The following is a 12,610-nucleotide window of genomic DNA, read 5'->3' on the forward strand; positions in this document are numbered from 1 at the left end:
CTCTCTCCAGCAGCTCCAGGTGCTCCCTGTGCTGAACCCCAGGGCTGGGGCAGTGCTGCAGGTGGGGTCTCACCTGAAGGGGCAGAATTCCCCCCTCTCCTGCTGCCCACACTGATTTTGGTGAAGCCCAGCACACAGAGAGTTTCTGGGTCCCAGTGCACACAGCCAGGGCATGTCCAGCCTCTCATCCACCAGCACCCCCTTCTCAGGTCCTTCTCAGCAAGGTTGCAAAGACACTCACATTACTTTGTGCCAAAATAATTACTGAAAAATAAGATTTATTAAATACTTTGGAACTTTTCTTTTCACAGCATCTTCTATCTTGTGCTTATACAAATATTTAGAGAGGTACCTGTTGGCTCCCTAATTGTCAGTGCTTCTCTCCCGTTGCTCAGCTTGAAAATTCATTTCCACCTAACATTTCTGCCTTATACAAATCTGGGAAGCTGAAAGTGCAGATTGAATCCCTGGCAGCAGGGAGCATCATTGTGAGGCTCAGAATCACCGTGCAGGATCCCGAGTTTCCAGTGGATGCCTCCACATTTACCCCAGTGCTTTCCTACCTGCACAATGGCTCTGTGCTTGTGGTGGATCAGCAAAACACTGCAGTAGAAGGTAATTTTATTTTTTCAAAGAAGAGAGCAGTATTTGTGTTTTGATCACGTGCAGAATCACCAATATTCTTCACAAAAAAAACAAAGGATGTGGTTTGTTGAAGAGAAAACCATCATGTGAGAATTCTTTCAGGGGTTTTATCCATAAGCCCAGAAGTGTCAGACAAAGGAGTGCTGGCTGTCCCCAGGTACCTGCAGGCACTGCTTCTCCTCACTGTGTTTAACCCAAGTGGAGCCCTTGGTTTCCCTGTTCATTTTCCTCTCTCTCCTCTCTGTCCCCAACTGGAAGTTTGCCACATCTTTCTCCAGCTGAATGGCAGACAGGATCACTGTGGAATATCTGCAGCCTTTAGATACACAAGCCCTCTAGACAGTTTTGTGCTCCAAGACTGGGGGAATGTATTTGGGACAAGGTTTAAGAAATTTAACATCTTCAGTCTGGAAGCCCAGCCAGAGGAATTCCCAAATGTCCTTGTTGTGAATAGGATGGAAGAAACGTGCATGGAATTTATGTTAAACCAGGCCTTTGTTTAATCTTCAGTAATCACCACTTTTATCTTCAAAGGACTGAGTTCTGTCCTCAGGTTTCCCAGCTGGCAGAGACAACAGAGTTCAAAAAGTTGCCAAAGCCAACAGAATGGGTTATTCTTCTCTCTTGTTGTATTGAGCCTTTCAGAGCAGGAAAAACTCCCTTTGCAGCTGTGGAGCATATGGAGGTTAAGGAGAACAGGTCAGGAAAAAGACAGGAGACAAATTGCACTCAAAGCCTACAAATATCACAGTAGAAGCTGAGACTGATGTGTGCCAAAATACTTTGTAAATGTTATTGATCCTGGGACCAAAAGGCTGAGGAAGAAGAAGGTGATAGCTCTGGATAGTCACTTCAGCTGCACAAAACCAGGTGGCTTCCAGTAGCACCATACTCATCCAGGGGCACAGCCAACACCTCCACTCCTCCTTAGGGGCTGAGAAAAGGGGTTTATTTCTTAGCTCTACCCAAAGAAGAGTTTCTTCAACATGAGTCTCCTAAGTGGAAAATAAGGAGTGAAACACACGAAGAAAGGATTTGTATAATGGGGTGCTGTGCTTCCTGACCCCGGAGAGCCCCAGGACATGACCTTTGCAATAAACCCACCCAGATCCTGTCCCCTGGATCCTCCCTGCAGCCTGGCCACCACCAGGCTTTGTGCTTGGTTTAGTGAAAGTCCATTCAACTGTGAAAAGCAGGAATGAGAAGTCAGAAGGGACAGCACAACGGAAGGGACTGGACCAGATCTCTTCGAAGATCCATAAATTATTAAGTTTATTGCCATGATGAATAGACAATAAAATCTGTTTGTGAGACATGGTAAGAGAAGAGAAAGGGATGTGTGCTGAATCAGGCACAAGATCCTTCTAGCACAATGTCACTGCCTCAGTAGCAGCCAGGAACCAATTCCTGGAGAAGGCATCACCTCCCACTAATAGTCTCCTAGCCAACAATTTTTTTCAGCTCCAGGACTCCCTGAATCCAGATGGATTTCTTAGGGTTTGTTTATCCCCCATGAATCTCCCCCATCAAATCAGATAAATCTTTATCATCTGCAACATCATTTGGCAAGGAGTTTCACAGATTTTTACCCTTTGCATGTACCCCTTACAGGTGTATAATAGGTAATCAGGGTGAACACAAAGGTGGCTTTTTAATCATTTTTGGACTGGTACTGTTGGTTGAGGTGTGTGGAGGGAAGTGCCAAATGTGAAGGGCCAGAGAGGTGCCAGGAGTACAGAAAGAGAGCTCAGAGCAGACCTCGGCTGAGAAGTGATGATTTAGAGAGGAAAAAAGTGCTGTGTGTGGATGTGCACAAGTGATGCAGCAGCCAGTGCCAGTGTTCTGACCCGATGCATGATTGAATGTGGCCATCAGAGGTGAAGGAATTTGCTTAGAAAGCCGTGCAAAGTGAGGGGAAAGGAAACCCTCAGAGACAATGGAGGCAGTGAATGTAAGTGATTTGGCAATTAGCATTTCTGGGATGGTGTTGGAAGCCACCAAGGGTCACAATTATTTCATAGCACAGTTAGGAATTAACAGGATTTCATCTCTGGTGTTCAGTCAATCCTGCACACTTCTGCATTCCCTCTAAGTGGCTTAGGCTGGAACATAATAGGCTGGCCACAGGAACATGAAATTATCTAATGGAAACTATCATGGACACAGCAATTATCCAAAATGACAAAAAAAGTAAAAATAATTGAATTATTAAAACAGAAAGAATTGAAATATTAGCTAGAAGGAAGGAAAAGCAAGCAGAAAGATGAGTGCATGTATGTGCATGTACATGGAATGGGATATTCCTTTGTTTCAGAGAAATAATCACCATCATTAATCTGCAGGTTTGCAGAACAAGCACTAATGTTAATTTGTTATTCAAAACAATTTTCTACCCTCTGATCAGGACTATTTGTCCCAAGACCCAGTTTTTAGCCTCATTTGCTGCTCTCCCTCTCTCCGGCCCCTGAGGCAGTGAAGGTGAGTTCAGAGGCAGTCACACAGGGAAGCCTCACCTGGGATACACTGGAATTATTCCTGTCCAAAGGACTAACTCAGCCCTTGCAGATTTGCTGGAACAGGGTGTGAATGGCAGCATAAGACTCCAGATATAAATCCCTCAAAAGAGAAGAGACTCAGCAGTAACATAGGTCTGTAATTGCATGAAAAGGCATCTCTAACTCATTCAGAGCAGCTGAAATCAGACATAAGGAACACCCTTAGAGCATCTTCATGCATTGATGAATCAGGATGTCTTTTCTGACACTACCAGAAAGAGGGTCACAGTTTTACAGTATTACTTTTGAGAAGAAAAATTGTATAAAAAGAGATTTTGCCTTTAGCACTTCCTCTGTTAAGAACAGAATAGTGCTTCCCGTGGGAGCTACTAGCATTTACTTTTTATTTGAAGCAGAAGATTATTTGGTTTAAGTCTCTATTTAATGTTGTATCTACTGGTAGCTAGTGGTAACATATATTAATTACCTGATATATCTGGAAGTGCTGTACACAGAACTTGGTATAGTGAGTGATTTTGATATAACTGTAGTACAAACCTACAGCATTTTTTCACTTTAAATGTGTTTACCTCTAAAAACAATTATTTTAAAAGCCTTTACTCAGAGAAAATACTTTTCAGAGTACAAGAACGAGAGAATAACAAAAAAGATAGCGTTCTGCATCACTCAGAGCTTGGCTGATGGTAAATGATAAAAAGGAAGACCGCATAAGTAAATTAAAAAATGACTACTTAATCATTATTTCTAGCTAAATGCAGCCAGCAGGGAGGCTCTCTGACCTTTGTTCTTGTTTTGGTCCCACAGACTGGGATGAATGTGCTTCCCAAGCTGAGAATGACTGCTCTGTGTTTGCAGAGTGTATCAATTTGATGGGCTCCTACACCTGCAAGTGCAAGACAACCATGGATACCAATCCATCCCGACCTGGAAGAAACTGTGAGGGTGAGAAAAAGTCTGGCAAGTAGGATTTTTTTTTTTTTTTGCCATGAAACATTGGAATAAATCGTGGTGTTTTACATCTGCTTTTATAGCACCTGTTCATATAATTGCACCTTTGCAGTCTGTGGCTGGAGGGGTATATATGACCTGTCTCTAAATATACATATATATATATATACATATATATATATACATATATATATATATATATTATAAATAAATAAATAAATAGATTCAGATGCAATCTCTCTGAGATCCTCCTTGATAACTGCAAGGAGTACTTTTCCCTCTTTTGCTATGTCTGTGGCTAGTTTCCTCCCATTGAGTTGATCCATAGCCTTGCCAACCAGAACAGGAGACCCAAGAATCAAATCTGCTTCTGGCACAAACCAGATTCAACCCCAGAAAAATCACGTGTTCTACAAAGTGTTTGTGAATATCCAGGACCTGTTTCTATAATGCTGCCATGGGTGGTTGAGGGGCCTTGTGCCATTTTCAGGCCAGGCCTCGGTGCCATTTTCAGGCCAGGCCTCGGTGCCATTTTCAGGCCAGGCCCCGGTGCCTCCTCATCCCGTTTCAGGCCCCATTTCAGGATGTGTTTACTGTGTTGCAGGTGAGATTGTGGATCCTCTCACTGAAACCACGGCTTCTGAAACAAGAAACAGCAGGGACTTTGCCCTTGAAGAAGGAAGCCCTGCAGGCCCTGCTCCCGCTGCCACAACCGAGACAATGGCGGCTGCAGGCTCCGCGTCAAGCTCCGCCGCACTCCTCCCTGCCACACTGGCCCTGGGTGACAAACAAGCGTCCCAAGGTCCCACCAGTGCTCCTCCAACCCCTTGGCAAAAAGGCCTGGCCCCACAGATGGGTTTCAGCGGGGGCAGCAGCCCCACGGCCAGCAGGGCCCTGCCCATGGGCACAGGAGCCCCAAGTCCATCACGGCAAAGCTCCGTGGCCACGGCTGCTGTCCCAAACAGCCCCAGGGGCACGGCGGGGCCAGAGCAGCCCGCTGCAGTTTGGCTGCTCCCAAACCGAACAGCCTCAGGTGCCAGCCGCGCTCGTACGGCTGCTGCCGTGCCCCGAGGTGGCCCTGGCACCGCCCTGCTGGCCACAGGCAGCGCTGCCATCGCCACCCTCCGAGCAGATGGAGAGCAGGGCACGGAGAACAGCTCTTGGTCCACTGCAGCCCTGGGGTCACCAGCTTTGCCAGGCTCCTCTCCAGCCCCCAGCCCGTTCCGCAGTGAGTACACATCCCACAGGATCTGCACGTGTGGGAATTCACTGGGGGGAGACACAAAGCCTCGCTCAGAATTCACAAAAAGGCATCTAGAGCTGGTTTTCCAATGTCAAAATTATTTTCTTGGTGCCTGCAAATTTATTTTTCTATATCAATAACATTTTCTGCAGGAACTGGCACTTTCTCTTTTGCTAAATCAGCTTGTGAAAGCGATTCCTCTTCCTGGCAATTCAGCAGTTGCTTTTATTGATGTTACATTTCTTCAGCTCCAAGAGGAGGAAGCACATAAAAGAGTGCACTGAGTGTGGCTCATGGCAATATTTGCTGCTTGTCCTTTTGCCACATATCCCTGTTTTTCCTGCAGCCTCCGGCACCAGGACACGGCAGCAGCAGCTGGCTATGGAGTTAATTTAGGGAGCTGGGGAGGAAAAGGACCTGCCTTCCCCTTCCTCTCAGCAGAGGATGTTTAGTCAGAGTCCTCCACAAATCCCCTGTGAGGCAGGAGCTGCCTGGAAACCTGAGAGACACTGCCTCAAGAGCTGTAATTGAGAGCAACAAGGCTGGCAAATGTTTCATCTGTTTGGGTTTGGGCAGATGTGTTGCAGCTAATTAGGGGATTTTTCTGTTGATTGGAACTGAATCATGTTTTAGAGAGTCAGGTCTTAAAATGACAGTTTTGTTTGGGATAGGAATGCTGCAGTCTCTGCCCAATACTAAATGGTATTTTTTTTTTTTTGTAGTGTGTCACTATTTGGCTGTTTCAATTTTGATTCTGCTTGTCTTTATTCTGTCTCTCGTGCCCTCCACATCTCTCTGATCCCAAGCCACACTCCCCTCTGCTCTTTTATCTCCCCCTCCCCTGTGATCTCACATTCCTGGTGGTCTCCACTCATCCAACCCCACTTCTGGTGCTTCCTCACTCCTTTCTCCCTGGAAAATGCCTTTTTCAGCCATGTAAGGCCAGTTCTGCTGCTTCTCCAGCTTCTCTTGTCCCCCCAGGGCTGCCCACCGCGTGTCCCCTCCTGCCATCCTGCCCTGCCTTGGGCAGCTGTGCCAATACCCTGTTCAGCTGCTGTCTTCTCTCCTCTTGAAAAATATGTTTGTTTTGTTTTTTTTTTTTTAATGAAAACAAAGATTATTTTTAAAGTATAAAAATAGCTAATTCTAACTGACAAAAAGTCCCATAAAGGCTGTTCCCAGCTGGAAAAAAAAAAACCCTGAAGAATTTTAAGCAAAAAAAAGTTCAGTTTATAAAAACTTGGTTTATATTCCTGATAAATCAAATATTCAGCCAAGTGCTTTTGCAGGGAAAGAAGCTTGTGAAGGGCTTATGCCTAAGGAATAAAAGCAAGAACCACCAGATTGGATCTCATTAGCCCAGGGCAAGAAATTCAGAGGGCAAAAACCCATGTTTGGTGAAATTTCATATGCAGCTCCTCCTTGTGGCCTCATCTCTGACCTGGAGGCTCAACCTCAGCCAGCTCTTCTTAGTCTTTTAAATACCAGGGGGTATTTTATTATTATTATTTGAGAATTGTTCAGAACATTTTCCCCTCTCTGAGACAACTGAATGTGTTTTATCCCCTAAATAGCTGTGCTCACATGCCATGGCAAAAAAGCCATGCAAGCCCAAATCCTTTGATCTGACTGTCAGTGGTGAGGATTCCTTTGGGATCAGAATTATGCTGGGATAAAGGAACCCTCCTCCAGTGGCCTGCTTCAAGCAGGCATTTCTCCCCTCCCCTGTAAAGCTTGACCTGATTACTATTTCTTTTCCTCCAGTACCTGTCCTAGTTCAAGTGATTATTTTCCCAATGTGAGTAGAACCTGGATGTAAGTGGTCCACAGAGTTTATGCAGAGCTTTATAATTCCTTCTGTTTCAAAGAAAGCAGCTAAAATGGCAGATTAAAATGGAATATAGGAGTCTGAGAGTCTCAGAGCTGGAACCTGGTGCCTGATACCCTGTGGAGGTGCAGTCTGGTGTGTGCAGGGAGGAGAGCAGGTTGCTACACCAGAAAATTAAGACTGGTAACTTAATTTAGAATTTTAAATCGAATCCTTTCCCAGATGATAAAATTCTTGAAGTTTTTGGTGAAGTCTATCCTGTATTTATATAAACCATTGAAACATTAGATTTTGCTGTGCCAGGAGTGATGATTTGTTGGGAGCTGGGGGCAGAGTGAAGGCAATTTGCTGGCAATGGTCACAACATTGGATGATTGCAGTCATTGCTAAATGGATGCCAGGGGCACAAACAATGCCTTGAGAAGCCCTTTGTCTGATCTCTGATCACTTCAGTGTCTGTAGTAACAATGCCAAACCCAGAGATGCTGGGAAAAATGGAGAAATCAGGAAATAAACTAAAATGTTTGAGTCTGCCTTCATGTCATTCAGCAGATGTGAACTAGGGGGGATGTGTGCACCCTGTTGGGGTTCATCTCATTCCACCCCAGCTGTCCAAAGTGTAGATGTCTAAGCTCAGGCAGCTGCCCAGACTTCCTCTGAGGCTGCAGAGAGGATTTGGTTTTCCTCTGGAGAGACTGGTGGGGCAACCAGCTGAGCCTGGGAGAGCAATTCCAGTGCCTGAACTGAGCAACAGTCCCAGATATGGGACATACAGGAGGTCAGTGCCTTTCTTGAGAATCATCTGGGGCTCAGACAGGGCAGACTAAGATGCTGGATGACTTATTTTTAGACTTTTGGGGTTTGGGCTACATTTCAGAGGGCTGGCCCTCTGCTGCTATGAGTTTATGCACATGGCCAGGAATGCTGGACACTGACACATCTGTCCATGGAGTGTAGTCCATAAAACACACATAGAAATTGTCTTTTTTCTTACCTTGCAGCCTTCCAGAAACTTAGTGGCACAGTTTGGATAACAAACATGGAATACTCTCCAGGCTTTAGCAATACAAGCAGTGAGGAAACCTTTGCACAGCTCTTTGTTGATGAAGTAAGTGCTGAAGAAGGATGTGGCTTGTTACCTGTCTCAATAAAACCCTGTGTATGGTCTTTATCCCCCAAAGCCTGAATAACTCATGTGTGTCCCTTGACACATCTGTAAGGTTTGGCTCCCCCTGACTGCCTGAGGCTGCAGGGTAAGTGTGCAGCTGTGTTTTAGAGGGAGATCAGGATTTTGGGGTTGTCTGGTACCTCCATGTCCTCTCCTTCTCATACCTGGTTATACTGAATTATTGATCTCCCCCAGGGGTGTGGTGGAAAGTTAATGGAACTAATGCAGTGTTCTGACACCCTTGCCCTGAACAGCCCTATCCTAATTAGCTGTATGATTGTTATTGTCCTTTGTAGCAGTAGCTCAAGGCTGACAGTTCTTGTAATCACTCTGGATTTTGTAGCCCCATATCTGGAAAGGGAGTGGTTTCTTGAAAAGTCACCTCTGCCCTCACTTCTAATTAGAGTGCAGGATATCAAAGCACAACATGATATCTGCTGTGCCTTTAACCCTCTCAGGATTCTCAGGCATTGCCTTTGACAGTATCAAATATTGCAGTGAATGTGTCAGAAGTTTGTTCCTTCTGATGCTCCCTCAAACACACCCATGCCTGGAAAACCACTGGTTACACTGGGCTGTTTTCTTGCCTGCCTGATCTCCCCTCCACTGTGTCTCCAGAGGCCTTGATAAATGTGGTGATAAATCCATCACTGGCAATTTGATGGATTTTCAAATCCTGTAGAGGCCTCCCAAGACTTCCAGGGGACAGAGGCATGAGGTGCCACTGGAACACAGCTGTCACTGGGCACAGACCAGGCCAGCCTGGGCTCACAGACAGCTGCAGGGAGGGGAGAGGGTGATCCATTCATCCTTCTTGGACATCAAATCAGTTTCCCACTGCTCACAAGGGTTTGCACCTTCCTGGGTTTGCTAGCAGAGCACAGTTTTCCTGGAGCTGTTTTGGCCCTAAGCTGTCACATCAGAAAAGCTGTGACAAAACGAGAGTGATGTGATTAGCAAAGTGAAAAGGGAGCAATTCCCCACTGACCTCCCTCTCATTCAGCACCACGCTCTGCCCGAGGCTATTTCAGAACAACACAGTATGGAAACGGACTGAAATTAAAGTAGTTGCTTCATTCAGTCAGCTCAGTCCAGAAAATCATTGGTATAAATATATTTAAGAAAAATTGTAAAACGGTTGCATAAAGGAACAAAATGAAGTTTTGTGTCAGTTTTACACGGGTCTCAAATTTCAGGGCAGAAAATGATCACTTGTGATTATAAGGAGCTAATTCCTTTTCCCATCACTCTGGTTTTGTGGATCAGGTGGAAAGATGAGTTAGTGCTGATTCCTTCCACCTCTGAGCCACTGTAAATGGGTATAATTGCATAGCTGCTCTAAATAATATTACAAATATTGTATTTCTAAATGCCAAAGAAAATTTAGGAGACCAGAAAGATCTGTATATTTTCCTTTCAGGTTATGAGGACCAGAAATGGATCTTTTAAAGTAAATGAGGGAAGTTTTATGAGCTTTAAAAGCACTCTCAGGTTCCAGTTAAATACAGTTTGCCAGAGATTTTTTTTTTAAACCTCTTTGGAGTCACAATCTACAATTTAGAGGATTTATAAAACCTAATGTGTATAATGTTCTTTAGGCTTAGCACTTAAGTGCCATGTGGTTAAATTGGCAGCACAGCAAATGGAAATATCATCCTTTAAATAATGAAAAGGAGGGAAAAACCTGATGTGACAACCTGCACTGTCATTGTCCAGGCCACTTCCACCACATTTCTTGTAATGCAACTTAAAAACAACATAGCTAAAGTTAAAAAAGTATTTAAATCTTGGGGTTTGTTCAGCTTGTGCTTTTCAACACCCCAAGAATGATATCATGGCTTGTCCTCAAGAAAATCAGTTGGGAAAGCAAAAGGTTTGAGTTGAAAATACATTCACTGAGGTGCAGTAAATTCCCAAGGAGAAAGCTTGTTTTGAATTTGGGTGTCTTAAACTTAGCTGAGTGACAAAAGGTGTGAAAGTATGAAATGCTAATGCCTTAAGAAGGTGACCGCCTCATTTGGAAGGCACACAGCCTGTGTGTGTAGCTGATTGCACCTAAACGACTGTAGTTGGAGTTATATGGATGTGGAATGAGCGTAGGAAGAGGGAATAAGGAATTTCCACTATTCCAGTGTCATTTCACCCTTTTGTTGTGTTTATTCACCTTCACATCCTGGAAGCTGCTGGTGCTGGTGCCTGGGCACATCTGTGCTCTGGTACCTTCTCCCTGAAGGTGCGGCCGAACCACAGACAGTGGGGAAGGATTTTGGTTTTTTCTCTCTCTGAGTGAGTCTTCAAACAATATTCTGTTCAAATTGCTGTACCTTTTCCTTACTTATTCCCAGTTTCCAGACTGTCAGTGCATTCCCTGCTTAGGTTTCCTTTGTGTGCTACAGAAATTGCAGATACAATGACAGACCTGAAAATAATTTCTCTTGTAAGAACTCTCCATATTCAAGAGTGTTATATATTAACTATTTATTTAAAAAAAATTCCCCTCGAGTTCCCCTCGCCCCCTCCCCTTTTTTTTTTCCTAGCCTTGTTTCATCAAGCGTTATTTTGATAACCCAGGGTGTGGCACCTGTTGGGAAATCCTGGAATCTCTCGGATAAAGGGTTTTGTAGTGTCACCTAGTGGCTAAACACAAATACTGTGAATGTGCCCTGACACTATTCGAGCTCTGGGTCCTGCTTTGGGAGGAAAATTGGAATAAGGACAGAAACAAAACAGGAACAAACAAACAAACACTGTAGCCAGGTGGGGGTCAGGCTCTGCTCACAGGGAACAAGGGACAGGACAAGAGGAAATTTCTCAAGCTATGCCAGGGGAGGTTCAGGTTGGACACCAGGAGGAATTTCTGCACAGAAAGGGAGCTCAGGCCTTGGCAGGGGCTGCCCAGGGAGCTTTGCAGTGCCCATCCCTGGAGGTGTCCAAGGAAGGGCTGGACGTGGCACTCTGTGCTCTGGGCTGGGGACAAGGTGGGGATTGGTCACAGGTTGGACTTGATGATCTTGGAGATCTCTTCCAACTTCAGTGATTCTGGGATTCTGTGAAAAAGAAGAACTAAAACAATAAAATTATCAGATAGGGAAAGAGGATGAGAACAGGGTGGGCTAAGAGGATGTCACAGGTGTCTGTGTTTAATGTTGAGAAGTTTAGACAAAATTATGAAAGCTTAAAACTTAGGTCTGACCTCCAGCTTTTCAGTACCTGCTTGTGAAACAGCAGAAAGAGAGAGCAGAAGGAGCCAAAGAGGCCCTGTCTTGGTGAAATGGGAGATTTAGGATCTGACAAGGACAATTTATATTCTGCCCAGGTTTTTAGAGGGGAGCCAGCTGTCTCCATCCTCCCAGCTCTACCTGAGTGCTCCGTGGGGCACTCCAAGGTTTGCTGTGTGGGACCTGCAGGCCCACAGGAGCTGTTTCCAGGGGCACACAGGGGGTTTGCTCTGTGCCACGCTGCCCTGGCACCCAGCAGGAGAACACATCAGCTCTGGTGACTCAGGAGAGGGCTGCAGGGCACCTGCAGATCCTGGGGCTGGCTGCAGGATAACAGACAGAGGGGAAGCCAGGGCTGGGCAATGTGCAGCAGGCAGGGCACAAGGCAGTGCAGAAGCTGTGAGAATGCAGCACTAAATGCACCAGCTCAGTGAGTGGGTGTGAGACAAACAAGGCTGCTTCTCCTGGTGGCTCCCAGCGCTTGCCTCTTCCCTGGGCTCTTCCTGGTGGGAATCACTGCTGGCATCCCCAAACATTACACACTGCAATAAACTGTGCCTTCAACTCATGGCTGAAATCCAGCCCTGCTGCTCCAGATATTTCCTGCACAAATCAGGGAGAGGAAGAAGCAATTGGAGGTGGCCACAGTGTAGCTCCCACCTGGCCCCTTATTACCTTGGGCTGGGAATTTAGAAAGAGGTGGGTTTTGCTTGGCTCTGGTGAGAAATCAGCTGTAAAGCAAAGCTTGAAGGTTGCCTGCTCCAAGTTGTATTGTTCTTGGGCTGAGAGAGCCCTCTGAGGCAGTGTGGAGTGTCAGGAACACCTTCACTTCCACCAGCAATTCCTTCCATTGGACTGCTTCTCTCCCCAGAGGCATTTTGAGATGCAGAACACGGGAGCTTCCCTGCAGCCTCCTTCCTCCCTTTTTTTTTGCCAGAGGTAAGGTCTTGTGCCAAATGACAGATGAGATATCTTAATCACTTGGCTTGTTTAATATTCATGGTTAAATATGCACCACATCCTTCAGCTGCTCTGGAATGAAAA

The 12,610-nt window shown here is 45.5% G+C and overlaps 1 protein-coding gene across 2 annotated transcripts in view; it reads left to right on the top strand.

The window, feature by feature from the left end:
• The window catches only part of UMODL1 (uromodulin like 1), a 58,174-nt gene that overhangs the window by 25,041 nt on the left and 20,523 nt on the right, over positions 1-12,610 (top strand). The window contains exons 13-16 of one of the 2 annotated variants that reach the window (XM_086879562.1): positions 396-615; positions 3,966-4,103; positions 4,714-5,337; positions 8,182-8,288. In XM_086879562.1, the coding sequence (XP_086735688.1) occupies positions 396-615; positions 3,966-4,103; positions 4,714-5,337; positions 8,182-8,288 (1,089 nt within the window). Of the gene's footprint in view, positions 1-395; positions 616-3,965; positions 4,119-4,713; positions 5,338-8,181; positions 8,289-12,610 lie in introns of both variants that reach the window. The other variant, XM_086879563.1, reaches the window with a different exon arrangement.

This window comes from Cyanistes caeruleus, chromosome 3 (assembly GCF_971803275.1).
Source record: "Cyanistes caeruleus chromosome 3, bCyaCae1.hap1.1, whole genome shotgun sequence".
In the NCBI taxonomy this organism is placed as follows: Eukaryota; Metazoa; Chordata; class Aves; order Passeriformes; family Paridae; genus Cyanistes; species Cyanistes caeruleus.